The sequence below is a fragment of the Lolium perenne genome, chromosome 2, assembly GCF_019359855.2.
Source record: "Lolium perenne isolate Kyuss_39 chromosome 2, Kyuss_2.0, whole genome shotgun sequence".
Taxonomy (NCBI): domain Eukaryota; kingdom Viridiplantae; phylum Streptophyta; class Magnoliopsida; order Poales; family Poaceae; genus Lolium; species Lolium perenne.
Window position 1 is genome coordinate 13,282,460 of NC_067245.2, and position 19,102 is coordinate 13,301,561.

At 47.6% G+C, this 19,102-nt stretch overlaps 2 protein-coding genes across 2 annotated transcripts; one reads left to right on the forward strand and one right to left on the reverse strand.

Annotated features, from left to right (window-relative positions):
* The first annotated feature begins 1,199 nt into the window (after positions 1-1,199).
* On the forward strand, positions 1,200-8,171 carry LOC127331221 (uncharacterized). Its single transcript, XM_051357291.1, has 6 exons — positions 1,200-1,604; positions 4,837-4,971; positions 5,094-5,169; positions 6,264-6,358; positions 7,499-7,666; positions 7,764-8,171. The coding sequence occupies exons 1-6, from the start codon at positions 1,289-1,291 to the stop codon at positions 7,931-7,933; spliced, it is 960 nt and encodes a 319-aa protein (XP_051213251.1). The 5' UTR covers positions 1,200-1,288; the 3' UTR covers positions 7,934-8,171.
* Positions 8,172-12,962: 4,791 nt separating this feature from the next.
* Positions 12,963-15,215, reverse strand: LOC127331222 (heavy metal-associated isoprenylated plant protein 27). The gene is made up of 3 exons (XM_051357292.2): positions 14,991-15,215; positions 14,817-14,892; positions 12,963-14,502 (listed from the first exon to the last, which is right to left on the reverse strand). The coding sequence occupies exons 1-3, from the start codon at positions 15,069-15,071 to the stop codon at positions 14,192-14,194; spliced, it is 468 nt and encodes a 155-aa protein (XP_051213252.1). The 5' UTR covers positions 15,072-15,215; the 3' UTR covers positions 12,963-14,191.
* Positions 15,216-19,102: the final 3,887 nt, after the last annotated feature.

Genomic DNA, 19,102 nt, shown 5'->3' on the forward strand with positions numbered 1-19,102 from the left:
CCGTGTCATCGCGTGCTCCACTCTCGGTTACCTCTATCCTATTCTATCTCTTATATTGCGTAGCTGTATCTTGATTAGTTGATTACCTTGTCATATAGGTAAATTCACTTAGTTGCATATCTAGAGAATTTACCTTTGTGTCAAGTCTAAATTGAAAAAAGAACTAAAAATTGGTTAGCACCTATTCACCCCCCCTCTAGGTGCGGCATACGATCCTTTCAGCAGGTTCTCCATATGGTTTCCCATTGGGTCCAGCTCTGGGCCCTACTCTCTCCGGAGGGGCAACGGGATGCCATGGCTTCTGGATGCACACGGCTCCTGATGGTCGCTCAGAATATCTTGTGCCAGACTAGTTGACGACATACTAGAAGGCTATGTTGATATGTAGTCATAGTATGGGTTGTTTTCGATGGTTGATTTTTGTATCAATCCTCGGTGATGCATGAGTTGCAAACGATACTATTTTGAACCTTTTTCTCATAAATGGCCGTGTGCATCGTCATGATGCAGAAGCCGGGGTTTACCCCTATTTCGAAAAAAAGGCCACCAAAAGAGATATGAGGGTTTAGATGGCTCCGATTTTGAGTGGTCACATTAGACTAGATTTGACGGTCCGGATGTGCGCGGGTGATGATGACCGTACAGAAAGAATAAAGTGGAGGTTACACTTCACCCTTGTAGATGAAACAAATATAACGGCGATAAACACACCATTATTACGCTTATCTGAAACTACGTGTCCACATTAATATTTGCCGTATTATTGATGATATCCGCATATTATTATTGTCCATAAACATTTCGAGGGAATCTAAACTTCTAAGCACACGAGAACCAACTTGTAGTAGAGTAGAGAAAATCGCGTGTTGCACCAAAAAACCAAAGCCATGTGCTCCAAAGCTGGCCGCGCGTTGTTGTCACGTTCATCCGGTCTTGGCCACTCGATCGATCCAGTCCTGTCCGTGGCCGTGACGACCATCCCATTCTTTCTTCCTCCGCAAGAAGAATAGCCTCGTCCAGGGAAAAAGCACCAAGGCCCCTCCAGTTCAACTTATTCCAGATCTCCATGCGAACCAGGTCCTCTCACTTGCAGACCCAGCACCGAAATGTAATTTCGCACCACGCCAAGGATCAAAATAGTCGGTCAAAAAATGCTTGATTGTTTCCTGGGGATTAAATTAAAATTTTGAACCCAGGGTTTTAGCCAGGCATCTTCCTGCTCCCAAATCGAAGCCACCGACGCCGACGAGACCCCCGGCCGCGCCGAAACCCTAGCCGCCCGGCCACGATGAGGTCGCTCCGCGCGGCGCACTCCCTCGCCTCCCGCTCGCTCCTCCTCTCCGCGCGCGCCCTCCACGCCGCCGCCGCCTCCCCCGCCGCGGGCGGCAGCCGCTGGGGCAACAACAACCCCCCGCCGCCGTCGCCGGCGCCGTCGTCGCGGGCGCTGCAGGGCGGGATCGCCGGCGCGGTCTCCTTCTCCCTGACCTTCGCCACCGTGGCGGCCGCCGAGGTGCAGGCCAAGGAGCGGCTGCCCGCGGATCTGCTGCCGCACAACGTCGTGCTCTACCAGTACCAGGCATGCCCCTTCTGCAACAAGGTCAGAGGTGAGATGGATTTCCAATCAGGCATTTTCGATCCGCTGCGCAGCAGTTTTAGGAATGGTTTCCTTATGATCCTGTTACGCCTCGAGATTCAATCAGAGGTTGTTGGCCTGGCTTTAAAATTTTACAATTCGTGAGTGTTAGGTTAGATTTGTATTTTACTGGAAGAATTGTACTGGCTACTGAGTAGATCAAATTAGATTGTAATCGCAGCTTCCGAGTTTAAGGGGAATATTCATGCTCGTAGAAATTGCAGGGGCATGCACTATTCATTAGTTCAGCACTTTCGTTCGGGTGTGTATCAAACCTCTTATACCATTATAGCAAGTGTGAAATTTAGTTACTGCTGTGAATGTAATCCTTAGTCCATGTCCGCTGGAAAAAATAGTCCTCTTTAAACATATGGCTAAATCACCTCTAGACTTATATTCATCTTGTCTAGGTAACCTCCAGACTGATGTTTTGTACCTGCCTGACTATAAAATTACACCCCGTTTGGATGCACAGTATTGGAGCACAGAATTGGGAATTGGAATTGGCTTCACGGATTCTCTTGTTTGGTTGGCTTTGGAATTGAAGACTAGAATTGGCAGCCCAATACCACAGAATCGGACTACAACTAAAAAAACCCCTTCACCAATACGGAGCCTCATCCCTCCGTATTGTGTGGAATTGGCTCTCCTTCTCGTCAACAACAAATTTTCAGAGACCACCGGAGCTTCGCATCTGGCCACCGCCACAGGATGTTCGCTGCCGACCGCTGCTGCCGTCGGATGTTCTTCGCCGATCGCTGCCGCCAGAGGTTCGCGCCGCCGCCTGCCGGCGCCGGATGTTCGTCGCCGACCACCGCCGCTAGAGATTCTCCGCCGAACACAGCTGCCAGAGGTCCGCCCCCGACCATAGCCGCCAGCAAGTTCCTTTTACCATGGGCTGCAACGACCAAATCCATGGCCGTCGGCTTCTCCGGCACAAGGGCGACGTAATATTTCAGGGAACCTGGTGAGGAAGATTGAAAAACTTCAAAACGTTGCATGGACGTGCACGAGCGTGTACCTTCTCCGGCAGCGCGTTCCTCTCTACGTTTCTGATAAGGTGTGAATGAAGCACTAACTTATTAGTAGAGCGGGGATGGCTAGCTATTGTCCGGCGACCTTTAGCCATTCGGCGGCGACGCCTTTGCAGAGTACTCATTGGCGGTGTTCGTGAAGCTCGCCCTCTGGCTGGGTGCTGATGGGTGCTGCACCATGGGAACGATTGATTGGGAGGCAGGCGCCACAGTGGAGATGTATGGTGGACGCGGTGGATCAGAGAAGATGGGTCAATGATTCAATTACCGTGGCATGTACATCCAAACACAAATTTGGTATTGCTATCTTATCAGATTCCATGTAGCAATATTTTGCAGAACCAAACAATAGAATTGGTATTTGTGCCCATTTCAATACGGAGTCTGATTTGGTATTACACACAATTCAATTCCAAGGCTCCAATACTTTACATCCAAACGAAGCGTTAGTTTAATGTAGAATACTGTCTGACCTGGTGATCCCTCATGTACCCAAGAATGTCTGTACTTGGTATTGACATGGTTCAAGAACATAAATATTATGCTATTCTTAAGTTGTGCTTATTTATTAGGAACATATTAGATTCATCTCCACAAGGCAAACATTAAGTTATAGAAAATCTTTCTACTAATTTCAAGGGTTGCAAAAAGATATGCTTGATACTTCTATTTCTGTAGAGTAACAATAAGTGTCGTCATTGTAATCCTTATTTCTCTCGAGCCTATATCAGGGATAGGGTCTTCTTATCCCACAAAGTTTTGTATTTCTTAGTTGGGAACTTGATTATAATATTTGGTAGCTTCCTTTTATGTACTCATCAACATTTTCATCAATTCTTGTAACAAAAATAAACCAAATATCTGTAGTCCATCTCTTCTCCTTGGCCCTGTGGTGTGCCTGTGAACCTCCCATTATTGCACTGTCATGTGTTAGGCCCAAGCCCCAGGCTAGTAGCTCTATCCATGTGGCAGCTAGACGCAGCAGTTGTCTATTAGAGTTAGGATTACTACTGTAAAGTGCGCTACTTGTGTTAGGCATTAGAGGCTTAATGAGTTTGGGACACCTTGATTACACCTGAGAAAATGGAAAGGAAAGATTATCTCCTAGTTATTTTACTATTTAGAAGTTTTTTTTTCTCGTAACTTAAGTTTGCTACTGGTGATAAAGTGGTTAAGCAATGTTGTAAGCGGTGGAAATGGATATTCTCACAGTTAGGCCGTTACATCTCCACTTGTAGTCTCTCTGATTCGACCAGAAGCAACTTTTGCAGTTGTCTCCCATGATCTCCTATACATGTGCATGGCACCCATGCTTTAATAATGGGAAACATCAGAAAAATGATTATCAATGATTTTTCTCATGTTTCACTTTATTAAAGCAGGGTTGTTGTGTTGAAACGATGCACATATACAGTAGGTCATGGGAGGCAACGGCAAAAGTTGTTTCCCATTGAATCAAAGAGACTAGAAGTGGAGATATAATCTACCATGGCATCCTTGCTAACCTAGCTGTGAAAATATTCGTTGATACCCCTTACATCATCTTCATCATTAAACCACTTCAGCACCAGTAGCAAACTTGAAAGTTAGGAGAAAAACTTCTAACAATAGTGAAAGCTACTAGAGATTATGCAAGAAATATAGGAGCAGTTCTTCTAAATTGTCTCTGAGAAAGAGCCATTTGCTCTACCTTTCTCGAGAACCCTAGGTCAACTTGATTTTACACCTGATGGAGCTTACCCCAGCAGCTGATTGCAGAAAGATCATGCTTGGAACCAGTTAATTGTCGGTCCAATTAGGGTACTCAACTTGTTGGTCCAACTAGGGTACTCAACTTGTTGGTATTTTTCTATGTAGTTGGCATGAATGGTCTATTTCACACCATTTTATTTCAGGTATTGACACTTTTGAAGTTGTAATATCCAAGACTCTGTCCCTACATTGGAATTCAATACCTTTGTTGCATGTGAACATATTAGTTAGATGCAATTGTTTGGCAATTTTATTTGACTCGAATCGTGAAATGATCATTTACTTTATGAAAAATCTTGAGATGGCGCTTTGTGAGTTTTTTTTGTTGCCAGTGAGCCGAGGGAGCCTGTTATAGAAAGCTTCCCCTATTCTGAACAATTGGATTTGATCTCACTTATTTTTTTGCCCTTGTTTCAGCTTTTCTAGACTATCATGATATACCCTACAAAGTTGTGGAAGTTAATCCACTGAGTAAAAAGGAAATCAAGTGGTCTGAATACAAGAAGGTCCCAATATTGACGGTAGATGGTGAAAATCTGGTCGATTCATCAGGTTAAACTTGTTACCCACTTTTTTTGCAATCTTTTCATCCACTTTGTTACAGATTCAAGTTACATGTTCTTCTTTTCATATGTGCCAAATTCTATAACATTTTTTAAACATATTGTTGGCAGACATAATCAATAAATTACAGCGCAAGATAAGCCCCGATGTTGAGTCCACTAGTGAAGAAGAAACAAAATGGCGCAGGTAACTGTTTTTTTAATTGATTAACGTGTCACTTCCCGGCAATTCCCTTTCTTTAGTCTTTTATAGTTTTATGTTATAGGTTTCAGTCAATGCAGATTGTTTGGAAGGAGAAGGACAATTTATGCTTCTTTCATTTGAAAAACTTTGTGCAAAAATATTGTTGGGACATAATATACCTCTTATTCCATGGCATATCCATTCTACTTTCTTAGCAAGTTAATTTCTAAAACCAAGTTGTCTGCCCATGCCAAATTACTGCAAGGCCAAACCTAAAAAAAGGAATTCTGGTTCGTTTTTCAGTTTTGTGCATTATATGTGTTTGGTGTTCAGTAATTGTTCAGTTGGTCTCTTCAAGAGAACCTATATATACAGAAAAACGCTTAGAGGCGCGTCGTATTGGAGGCTGCTGGCATATGGCCCAACCATCCTGTCCGCGCCTCATCTGACTCTTCGGGAATGCGAGCCAGGCACGGAGGAGCTGCCCATCCACCTCCTTGGGGCTGACACGCTGCCATGCTGCCTCACCAGATGTGTGCTGCTGTTCTGTTGATTGCTGAAGAATAAATTATTAGCTTGAGTATTACCGGACCTATATAAATCATTTTTTTAGGTTTACCTTTTCCAAATGAACAGAATGGCCACCGTACTGCTTTTATCAATGGTCTGAAAATTGCACAAAATAAAGTTTAGTGGAATACTACTTTATGTAGCTTGGTCAAGCTTTGTGACTTTTTTTTCTTGAATTCACAAGTACTTAATGATTATGGTGTGAATCATCTGGACTTTGCATTTGTGAAATGATAGGTACATGCTTTATTTATCGTGTTAAACAAAAATAAATTGTGCACACTTCATTTAAGCACCGTATTTATGTTCATTGAAGACCTGTGCAAATAACTTGTGAACTCTGCTCAAACCCATGTTTTAAAGCAAGTAAGGACTAGTATGGCCAGTCCAGCTGGTATTTGGGGATAGTCCATTACTTCTGGGAGTAGTTAGGAATTGAATCATTATATTGACATTCGTACGATGTACAATGAATGAACCATTATCTACTTGAGCATGACAGTTTTCTTTATCTTCCTTTGATCTAGGTGGGTTGATGAGCACCTGGTGCATGTATTGTCACCAAATATATACCGCACAACTTCGGAGGCTCTAGAGTCTTTTGATTATATTGCAAACAATGGTAAATCTTTACAACTTTCCTCTTCTATGTTCCTTGTTGTACGTTGTTTCCTTTTAATTGTGTGATATGATCAAATTTCCTGCCCTTCAGAATTGTCGGTGCAAATGCCTGCGTTAGTCTATGCTCACTGTGGAGAGTCTAGTTGTTGAGAGTTATAAATGATCACATAAGGTGGTTGATATTTAGGTGATATTTGATTGCAAACAAACCCCATGTTTGTCCGGCAAATGTTACTTCTGGAACGGCAATACTACAAGTTAATAAGTAGCCATCTATCTGTTTCATATGCTATCTCATAACAGGCCTATGGACAGGTCCAGTCATGTGAAATAATTCAACTACTTACAAGTTCCTTTTGTTGCTTTTATTAACTGGCAACATTTACCCCCTGTTGCATGTAGATCTGTCCACATTTCAAGTATTAAGCACCTTTGCATAATAGAATTTTCATTGGTTGATTGGTGATTTGTATCAGATCAATTTTAATAGCACTGCAGTGGGCACCATCTTGCTTACTACAGTGTGTGCCATTAAGAGTCGTGTACCAGTAAGAGTCCCAACTGCTTGGACATCATATCGTCCTATACCAAATTTGCAAGAAACTCACTTGAAAATATTTGTAAGCTAACAATCCGAACTGGCTTTTGTATTTTTTTTTTTTCACATGACACAGTCCAGACAGCTCCATGTACATGTTGTACCCTACATGTATCACTTAGATATATATTTCCTGTCATGTGCCAAGGCTTGCAAAATCTTCATGGATAGGACTGTTTGTAAATTTTGAACCAGTCTTATGGAAAGATAAGCTTTGTACTCTAATTCCGTGAACCCCTCAAACATAGTGGACAGGCTAGTTAGCCTCTATATACCGTTACCCAATGTGTCTTTTTACCAGGAGCATAAAATCATTTCTGTAGTTGACTAATGTAATGTACCATTCTGTGTTCTAAAAAGAAATGCCTAAAGATTTGTTACTCTGAGTGTTATCTCTGGTTGACACTCTGAACACTCCGTGAGATGATATTGCATTAGTTTAACTGTCGTGAACTTAAATTTAGTCATGTTCCTGATTCCTCACTGCCTGTAAAGTTGCACATCTGTGGTAATTCAATTTTCGGTGCCCAAACTCTGGTCCAGGCAACTTCAGTTTTACCGAGCGGTTTGCTGTGAAGTACGCTGGTGCTGCAGCAATGTACTTTGTGTCCAAGAAGCTTAAGAAGAAGTACAACATTACAGATGAGCGTGCTTCACTGTATGATGCTGCCAACACATGGACGGAAGCTCTGAATGGAAGAAACTTTCTTGGTACCTTATTTATCCATACCTCAAAAGAAACATCGTACATCGAGTTTGTTAGGCTGTTGCATTAACTTCGCTATCTTTCCATCTTATCATTATCCAGGTGGTGCCAAGCCAAACTTGGCTGATCTTGCAGTATTTGGTGTTCTGAGACCGATCCGCTACTTGAGATCTGGAAAGGATATGGTTGAGCACACTCAAATTGGTGATTGGTACCAACGGATGGAAGATGCTGTTGGAGAACCATCAAGAATCGAGGAGGGCCAGGAGTAGAAGAAAACCACCACCAGTAGTAGATTTTTCTTTCTCCTCGTTCAAGTCCTCGTTTGGAATTGCTGGAATGGAATACATGTCTTTCTAGACACTATTCAAATTTTGCCAGATTTTAGTAGTATATGCAATAATGCTGCCGCATATACGAGGTTAATACGCAGTTTGACACGTACTCCAAACTTGTGTTTGACTCTTTGGAGTGGATGGTTTTGAAGATGGCATTCGCCTCTTGTTATCATTTGCCCAGTGCCTGGTTTTAATTTTTTTGTAAAACTGGATGGTTATGTACTAATTTTTTTGCAGTGGGCTCCATCTTGCCTGGTGATTTGTATCAGAGTACTAGGCCTTTAAATTATGGTGCATTGTCTAGGTTGATACTGTATAGACCTATCAATTTGATAGCGACTTGGGAGCCTAATTTCTTGTCGACATTATGATATCTGGCCGACTGCCCAACGAGCCAATAAAGTTGGGCACCCAAAGGCCCATGATTCTACCTTAAAGTATGAGAAAGCTGCAACCACCGAAATAATGCACAAGAGACTGCAGAGCGGCACGGTACTGGCGTGCTGTTGCCAATATCAGCTTTGGCATGGGTCTCTCTTCTGTAAGTTCAGATACTTAGAGCATCTCCACTCGTCCCCCCGAGGAGGCCCCCGGCGAGCGTTTTTTCCATCCGAACGGCGTAATTCGGCCCAGTCGTGCCCCCGGTTCCTCGTTTTCGTCCGGATTTGGGCCTAAATTCATCCGGCGATCCCACGCCCCCCCCGGCCCCCCGGGGAGCGCTCGGGGACTCCGGACGAGTGAAAAGCGGGGAAGGGCCCGATCTGTCGGTGACTCGACGCACGAACCCCACCGCCACGTCGCTCAAAATCTCCCCCACCCCTCGTATCTCTCTCGCCGCCGGAACCACCCCGCCGGCTTAAACATTGTACTGTTATCGCCGAATTTGTTTCAGCAATTTTCGTCCTCTTGTTTGCCGAACTTGTTAAATTTTATGTTGAATTTGTTTGAAATATGTCAAATGGTCGAGGTTGGGGGTTTCCTGCCGGGGGGACGGCTGGAACTTCGGCGCTCCCCACGCCAAATCTTCATCCAATCCGGACGAAAATTTCGCCGGATTTGGGCGTGGGGAGCGCCAACGAGTGGGGATGCTCTTACAGGTGTGATACTTTGGCTAGTAATTATTTTAATTAAACCACTATAATTGGCTTTGGGCTAAGATAACTCTTTGCTAAAATTAGCACTGTATAAATCAGCTTACCGGAGGTGTCGTTTTCAACAAAGAAAAAAAAAGCTTACCGGAGGTGTTTGACACGGCAAATGGACGGCGACCGGCGACCGCTGCCGAGGCTGTTCATGGAAGTAGATTTGGTCGGCACTGCTGCATCATTCCGGCTGGATTTTACTGCTCTTGGCTCGATCGTTTCTGTACGAGGATGTTGATCTACTACTACAGTAGTAGGTTTCGTGCATTCTGCAGCAGCTGCTGCTGCCTTTGAGGGAGGAAACACAGTTCTTTGTCCTGTTTTACTTGACCTTCACCTTCGATTATGTAGGCAAAGGCTTCTGTTAGCATAATTCGGAGGATAAACCTGCCATCTTTTCAAAAATAGAAAAAAAATGTGTGTTAGAGGATAAACCTGCCGTCTTTCTCAAAAACAGAAAATTGTGTGCCAAGGGGTAAGGACATCTCCAGCGTTCCTATGGACAAAAAGGATCTGCTCCCACGTCAGCGACCCGACACAAAGTGACCAGACTATTCAAGGAAACGCATTCGCGATCCAAATTTGCGTCCAGAATGCGTCGCCGCGGATACAATGCGGTCAGTGCACGCGTCGCTCTCCCTTAGTCCCTCGGGCTCATCTGCCAGCAACCGCACCCGCTTCGCCTTATGGGCACTAGGCGGGGCAATGCAGTTGCGGCTTTCTGCGCCGCGTTAACGGCGCGCCTCGCCATCTGCGTGCCAATGCTAGCAAGGCCGTTGCTCAGTTTCTATGCCAGAGCATTAAAGGCGAGCAGCTTGCATGTCCTTTTAAGAGGCACATGCCGCGGCCATTTCGTCCCCACGCCATTGCCCTTCTCCCCACGCTCCAACACCATACCCTGCGCCATTGCCCGTGCTAGCGCCACCACCATCACCATGGGAAAAGGGTGGCCCTTCCGGCGCTCGAAGAACAACCACGAGGCCGGTTCTTCAACCGGCCGGAAGAAGCAACGTGACCTTGTTGGTGGACTACGTGCGTGAGTTGTTCGGCGTGGGATGCCTGGTGCCGTCGCGGGATGTCAACCTGTCATCGGGCTGGCTCCTCTACTCGACGAGGGTGCCGGTCCCTCCCGTACCACGCGAAGTACGCGTGCGGGCGACGAGATCTGCCACTGCCAGTCCCTCCTCTCGCCGGTCTACGGGATGATCCAGCTTTGGAGATGAACTCGCCTAACTGGGACACCTTCGGGTCCTAGGAGTTCGACTCATGCCGACACGATGGATACCTCGGCGATGTTGGCTTCTTCACCCACGAGTTCGGCAGCAGCCCCTTTGAGGATGAGGGAGACGATGACGATGGCCGTGATGACGATAATGGCGGTGGCGATGTGCCACTCGTCAACCCGGAGGTCTAGCCGATGGACCTCACGGAGGAAGTGTTGGAGATGGCCATCGCACAGAGCGAGCTTGAGGAGCACCGCCGGACCTCATGGAGAAGGAGGCGTTGGAGAGGCCACCACCTCCCACAACAGTATCAGCGTCGGTGGCATCAGCGTCCCCCATCCAACATTGACGGCTCCATCTGCACAGGGCACCTTGTACTGGCCGTGGGCGCCTCCAGTGTTCGTCGTCATCAAGGACGAAGCGAGCATGCATCAATGGCGGCGGCAACCCTAGTTACCCTAGGGTTATAATTTTTAGCTACTTTTTCTTTATTTTTGCACTTTGTAATCTATTTTCTATCAATTAATATATTATTGGAAAAAAACATTTGCTTTGGGCCACTGGGGCTACCCGATCCAAACAGATAAATAAGTTTGGATAACCATTTTAATATCCGTTTTGTGTCGGCCCGGTGGAAATGCCTAAGAGGAAGAAACATCAGCTGCTACCGCTGCCCGCTGCCGCTGTTTCGGAGAAAACTGTGATCTACTACTCGGTTTCGTGCATTCTACAGCTGCTGCCGCTGCTACCTGTGACTGTGAGGGAGGAAACCCACTTCCTTTTCCTGTTTTACTTGACCTTCACCTTCGATTATGCAGTGAAATGCTTCTGTTAGCATAAATCGGATGATAAACGTGCCATCTTTTTCAAATACAGAAATTGTGTGCCCTAAGAGGAAGAAACATCAGCTGAGCATCCAAGTTCCTGGGGAAGAGAAAATATGTACTCCCTCCGTCATCCTTTTCCGGACGGGGACGGAGGGACTTTTGGCTAAGATAGCTCCTGGCAAGGCGATACTTAGAGCATCTCCACCAGCGTCCCCCAAATAGTCGCCGGCAGAGACGTCGGCGCCTCCGTATGGGGAGCGCCTGCATCCTCTATTTAGGAAGCTGTTCCCACACCGACGCTCTCAAACCGGCGGCCTCGATAGATGTTTTGAATTAAAATAACAAATAAAAACATAGAAAATCGAATAAAGAGAAGAAACATTCCATTCCACAAACTAATACCGGCGCCCCCAAACCGGCAGCCTCTGGATGGCGTGCGGGTCGCCCTTGAGGACGACGACGAACTCCAACACCACCGGCCGCTCCTCCTCCTGCAGATCCGACGATGAAGACGACCGACGGCGAGCGTGCAGCTCTGCCGCGGCCACGACCACGACCGCGGCCTCGACCTCGGTCTCGACCAGACATGGTGTCGTCTCTTTAGATGGTGGCGGCTAGGGTTGAGGAGATAGGCGCTAGGGTTTGTGTGTGAGAGGGACGATGAGAGGCAACCCTTTTTATAGGCCGGAGGGAGGCGGGGGAGCGGTGGCGCTCATTAACGCTGGCACGAAGAGCAAGGCGCGACTGGACGGTTCGCTGCGGGTCTGTGGAAACTGCACCGCCGCTGCGTCCCAATAACTCCCGTCGCGTGGTAGCCGATGGTTAGGTTAAAATTGAATGTGCCGCTGATGCGTTAGGTTAAAGTCGACTTTGGGATGTGTGGCTGACAGACGGATCCCACGCCCAAAATTTCCGGCCTCGCGAGGCGCCGCCGCGCCCGATTCGCGCCATTGGCCAAGGCCGACACGGGGTTGCCGGCGCTTCTATTGGACTCGAAAAACTGCCGGCGCCATTTGGAGCGCGCCGGTGTGAGCCTATTTTCGCTACCGACCCCCAAATCGCTATCGGAGCTGCTATGGGGGCGCTGGTGGAGATGCTCTTATCTAGTTACTACCCTTTTATCCTCTGGCATTGGTTTTACAACACAAGATAGCCGTTTTTTAACTCACTCAGCCGTGTCTTAATCAATGCTAATTTTACAACTCAAACAAGTCGTTTTCTGTCTTGAAACCAACTGAGCCGAGTCTTAATCAGTGCCAAGAACAGAGGACAAATGAGGTGTTTGACACGGCAAAGGGAGGGCGACCTTTGCTGAGGGTGATCACGGAGTAGATTTGGTCGGCAGGCGTTGCATCATCTCAGTTGTTTTCTTGCTCTCTGCTGCTGGCCTTGAGGGGGTAAACCGTAAACCCAGTGTTTTCCTGCTTTACTTTACCTGTAAGAGTGCAAGACCTTGTAGACCAAGTTTCTGTTAACTGAAATCGGTGGATAAGCCCATCCTTTTCAACAGCAAGACAAAAAGAAATGAAGAGTGTGCCAAGAGAAAATAACATTATGTGCGCACCAAGTTTGAAGTTTGAAATGGACAAATCAAGCACGCTCCTAAACTAAAAATACATGCTGGCCCTGACCGAGTAGACCCAGTGTTTTTCTGCTTTACTTTACCTGTAAGATTGTAAGACCCTCTTGTTGTCCACGTTGCTGTTAACTGAAATCGGTGGATAAACCCATCCTTTTCAACACAAGGGAAAAAATACGAGCGTACCAAGAGTAAAGAACGTTACTGTGCGATTCCAAGTTTGAAATCCATACATACATCAAGCAGGCTCCTAACAAGTAGAATACATGTCTCTGTCACTCGCCAACCAAATCGGGGAATTTTACTTTTTGCCACTATTTTCTTTGGTCTTCTACAATTTGCCCTCATTTACATTAGACTAGTTTTTTTGCCCCAGCTTTCTTTGAACCTTTATGATTTGCCCTCGCTCAAACTGGACCCACACCCAAAGACAAAAATGCCCCGCTCGGCCTGGTTCCAACTTACAAGGAAGCAGCGAGTTGACCGAGTTCTGTATACGCCGTTCTCGCCGATGCAGCGCCGAAGCGGCAGGGCTCGTCGTCGTTGATGGCCAGCCCCCGGCGACTTGCACGTCCCTTGCCAGCTTCAGATCGACGCCTCCCTTCGAAAATCTGGCGTTCTTCTCCATGTCCGGCGAGATCCTATTCTCCTAGCTTCCGATCTCCATCCTTCCCAGCGCGGAGGCGACGGCACTAGGCCCAAAGCGGCGGCCAAGTGCGGCTGACAGAGGCGATGCAGGAGTCAATCAGCAGCGCGAGCCGGCGCGGGAGCATGGCGAGGTTCCGTGGCTGCAAGGACAAGCGCGGCGCCATGAGCAAGCCCACGAGGCCGGTGAGCGCGAAGAAGACATGGGCCAGTGGCAGCCTCCTCCGCCTCGGCGGTGCGACGAGGCCGACCTCACCCACTCTTACTTCCAGAGGTGGCGACCTCAGCGCAGAGTGCCAGCAGCACCGAGGCGACGAACCAAATTACAGTATGTCTGAGATTAGAGAGGGATTGGGGATGGAGGGTGTTTGGTCTTTTCACGCCGTCTTAATTCTGAAAAATATAATAAACAATCTAGAAGGGGCAAATGATTAAGGTGCAAAGAAAATAGGGGCAAAAAATCTAGTCCAATGTAAATGAGGGCAAATGGTAGAAGACCAAAGAAAGTAGTGGCAAAAAATAAAATTTCCCAACCAAATCATGCAACGCTCCTCTGATTGGCAACATTGCGAATTAGAAGACTGAAAGAGATTCCTTGTCACCGAATCCAGCTTATCTTACACCAATCCATCTAAAACACAAAGAATATACTACTACTACTCCAAGAAGACAACAACAGCAGCCACAACCTAGCTAGAGATCCAGCATGCCGACCGACCAATGTCTCGCCGGCCGGCTGGCCGGAGTCCGGGAATAGTACATCATCACCATCATCATCACATGACGGAGCATGCGTTGGGGTTCTCGTCGCTGAACGCGGCGGTGTACCTAGTCTCGGTGGAGGACGCCCGTGCCAGCGGCGCGGCGGAGGGGTCGCCGATGACGTTCCGGACGTACCCCGCCGGCGCGCGCTTGTCGTACGCTCCAGGGGCGTAGGGGTGCGCCACCATCTCGTACGGCACGTACGGCCACGGCTCCACCCTCTTGCCGGTCTTGTAGGCGACGCGGCGGATGACCTTGGCCGCGTCCACGTACCCCGTCACCGTCACCTTGTTCTGCTTCGCCAGCACCTCCACCGAGCTCACGCCTGCGTCGCAAAGAGAGGAACAGTTTGAGCAAAGTTGCCAGATCTGCCGAAAGAGGTGGATGCGAGATTTTTTTTTTTTTCAAAGTTCAGATGTTGGTTTCCTTTCCGTTAAAGGGGAAGCATGTGCAGGCAAGGGAGGAATCAGATTCGACCCGAAGAAGAAAGCTTCCCAATAGTGGATGATAATATGCAACTTTTACTTTGGCCTTTTAGGGCGGAAAAAGAGGGGTGATTCGACAAAAGACGGGAGTATCATGGTATGATGCCGAGAAAAGAAACCGATTGAACAAGCACATGCGGAGCAGTCAACCTACCTTTCATGTCGTCGAGGGCCTTCTTCACCTTCCTCTCGCAGCCTTCGCAGTCGATCCTCACCTTCATCTCCACCGTCTGAATCAACAACCAAGAAAACAAAGTTAAATTCCACAAACTCTTCAATCTATTACAGCAACATCTAAGTAGCTAGTTTCAGAGATGATAGTAGGAACCTGGAACTGTTTCCGCTTCTTGATGTGGCGGCGAGTCCTGGGCAGGGAGCAGTACTCGGAGACGACGTCCACGATGCCCATCCTTCCTGCTCTCAGTCGATCTCTCGCTAGATTTCAGAGAAGAACAGTTCAAGAAATGCTCACTAGATTGGAGATCGAGTTCTGTGCCTGCACTTGGTGGGTGTGCTGTCTGCTGTGTGAGATGAGATGAAACCTTGAAGCCAGCCAGGGCGTGCAGTTATAGGCGTCGTGGGGAGCGGCCGCGCCCACTGCCGCCGTGACACGTGGCCGCCTCCGCTGATGTGAACGGAGCAGGCGCACGAGGAAGCAAGCAGGAAAACGGTGGTGTGGCTGGCCAGTGGGGCCACGCGTAGTCGGCAGCGCCAGGTGGCCGCATGGGTACAGCATGGCCAGGCGAGTGGGTGAGCGAGCGACGGTGACCTCACCGCCGCTGGCTAGCTCTTGTGGCCGTCACTGACTTCCTCCTACGGGTTACCAGGAAACGGCCAGCCGACCACCGGCGACACGGAGTAACGTCAGTCTACTCCCTAACTCCGAGCACCGACCGCCGGCCAGCGCCGGGAGCTATCAGGAGCAGTAATTCATTGTTCATGAAAGCAACGAAACGAGCAGTAATTGATTGTTGTTCATGGAAACATCAAACGAGCAGCTAGCCGCACCTGCCGCCTTGTCTGTGTGTTCTAGCCTAGGTTTTTGAGGTTCCTCTGTCGGCATCACGGTGGGGCTGATGTTGATGTACTTCTTACGGATAATGGTTTCTCAATCCATGCCCTTGGTTCGTCGGAGGTGTTGCCGACATAGGCCAGAGGCTTGTGGAATCCAAGCTGCTGGAGCGGCTTCAATTTGGCACCGATCGAACTTCGTGGCGGGGCGGCATGGGTGGGCTGCTCTTGGAGGACGGCGGCCTTGGTTGTTGCGGGTCTGCCAAAGAAGGCGGGGGATCCGGACGCCTTAGCAGGTGGCGCCAACATTGAAGAGGCTTGGGTGGCTCATCTCCTGTCTAAGGGTTTTTTCTGCGTCAAATAGTGGACAAACTGTGGGTACTCTTCTTCTCCGACGACGGCGCGCTTGGTACGTAGCTGCGAGCCTGCGATGATGTTAGTTTGCAGCAGCATAGGCGCTTGTATGTTGTATCCTCTTTTTGTATTATGTTGCTTGAGTATTGTTATATTTATAAATATAAGTAATGCATGAGCCCATAAAAACTCCTTTCGCATAATAGCTTCACATGCCACGTGTGCAATTCACCGCTCTGATTTATCTTCACAACAGTCAAGGGGCAATCTTATTGTATGGTTCCAGTTAATCCGAACAAGATTGGATAATGCTAGCGGTCGGTAACAAAACTTTCTCAATCTCAAACGCAGAGGTTGAGTATGGCTACCGTTTGCTTGGTTATCCGTCTCAGTGTCAGGTGGTGACCCAGCGTGCACCATCGACGGTGACCTGACCGCCGCTGCCGGTCAAACCAAACCAGCCGTGGCTAGCTGCCAGTGCTGAGTTTCTCGTACGAGTGACTGCGAGGCAACAGCCGAGCCGACCGTCGCCTTGGATCTTGCTGAGCTACGTCATGGTTACCGATACACGGTGCACCCTAATAAAACTAATATTGTACTAACTGAGAGCTTGGTTACTTGATCTGTTCACGAAGCTTCCCATGTGGACTAGTACCACTCCCTTACTAATGTTAAATTAAACTAACCAGGTAGTGCCAAACAAAATTATATTAGTACCGTAATACTAATCTAAAACCAAAGGAGTACTAACTCTAGAGAACAAGACAAGTTTTCTGTGCTACGGATGTACGTGTTGTATATTTGCTTAAACTGCGGCAGTCTGAAATCTACCACTGCATTTTCTATTCACATGATCAGTCCAACACTATGCGTGGTGGTACGTACTACAGTAGCAGTACTGTGCACATATATGCGCGCGTGGGGCGTTCAGAGTTGTCGTTTTCTTTATTCCACCGGCCGACCTCGGGACACAACAAAGTCGAGCGGTGGGGAGACTCTCGCCATCACCATGCATATGCATTGCCTCCTTCAGATCCCACGCACCTTCCCTGCCCATCAGATATTTTCATATCTCCCATCAAGTACGATGCATGAACGTGGCCCCGTGGACACACTCGACGGCTCGAGGTCGATCAGCTTAAGTTTATAAAAAAAATACTCGCTCCGTTAAACAAAAATATATTAAGATTTGTCTAAATTCAGATTTATCTATCTACCAAAAAATATCTACATACATCTATATTTAGACTAAACTGTGATATCCTTTTATTTAAACTAATTCAGCTGATATATCTTATTTAGACAAACATGCTTTTATTATACTCCCTCGGCGTTAGGATCTGGGTTATTGAGGCCCGATCTGACAAGATGGGCTCAGCTAGGGCCGGTGCTGCGTGGTCTAGCCAGAGGTCTACAGCTTTGCGCTGGACTAGCTCCCTTCCTCATCGGCCAATCCGGAAAGAAAACGACTGGCGACATGGGGGTTAGCCATGTAGGGATTCGTTGCATAGAAAACAAAAAATTTCCTACCGCGAACACGCAATCCAAGCCAAGATGCAATCTAGAAGACGGTAGCAACGAGGGGATGATCGAGACTCACCCTTGAAGAGTTCCAAAGCCTACAAGATGAGGCTCTTGTTGCTGCGGTAGACGTTCACTTGCCGCTTGCAAAAGCGCGTAGAAGATCTTGATCACGGCGCCACGAACGGGCAGCACCTCCGTACTCGGTCACACGTTCAGTGTTGATGAAGTCGACGTCCACCTCCCCGTTCCAGCGGGCAGCGGAAGTAGTAGCTCCTCTTGAATCCGGCAGCACGACGGCGTGGTGTCGGTGGTGGTGGAGAAACCCGGCGGAGCTTCGCTAAGCGTGCGGGGAAGAAGGAGGAGTGGGGCGGCTAGGGTTTGGGGAGAGGGGGGCGCCGGCCACTTAAGGGGTGCGGCCACCTTGTGGTGTTGGGGTGGCCGCCCCCCTCCCCTTGGCCCTCATTATATAGGTGGAACACCCAAGAGTTGGTCTACAAGTCTTCGAATAAGACCCCAAACCAAAACCTTCCATATGACATGAAACCTATCCAAGCTAGGACTCCCACTAGAGGTGGGATTCCCACCTTCCCTTGGGAGGGGGTGGCCGGCCACCATAGGTGGAGTCCACCTGGGACTCCACCCCCTAGGGTTGGCCGGCCATGGTGGTGGAGTCCCTTCGGGACTCCGCCTTCCAAAGTGACTTTCTTCCGGAATATTCTAGAACCTTCTAGCACCTTCCATAAATGCACTGGATCATTTTCAAACTCATAAAATGACTTCCTATATATGAATCTTATTCTCCGGACCATTCCGGAACTCCTCGTGATGTCCGGGATCTCATCCGGGACTTCGAACAAATCTTCGAACTCCATTCCATATTCAAGTTCTACCATTTCAACATCAAACCTTAAGTGTGTCACCCTACGGTTCGCGAACTATGCGGACATGGTTGAGTATTCTCTCCGACCAATAACCAATAGCGGGATCTGGAGATCCATAATGGCTCCCACATATTCAACGATGACTTTAGTGATCGAATGAACCATTCACATACGATACCAATTCCCTTTGTCACGTGATATTTTACTTGTCCGAGGTTTGATCATCGGTATCACTCTATACCTTGTTCAACCTCGTCTCCTGACAAGTACTCTTTACTCGTACCGTGATATGTGGTCTCTTATAAACTTATTCATATGCTTGCAAGACATTAGACGACATTCCACCGAGAGGGCCCAGAGTATATCTATCCGTCATCGGGATGGACAAATCCCACTGTTGATCCATATGCCTCAACTCATACTTTCTGGATACTTAATCCCACCTTTATAACCACCCATTTACGCAGTGGCGTTTGATGTAATCAAAGTACCTTTCCGGTATAAGTGATTTATATGATCTCATGGTCATAAGGACTAGGTAACTATGTATCGAAAGCTTATAGCAAATAACTTAATGATGTGATCTTATGCTACGCTTAATTGGGTGTGTCCATTACATCATTCATACAATGATATAACCTTGTTATTAATAACATTCAATGTTCATGAT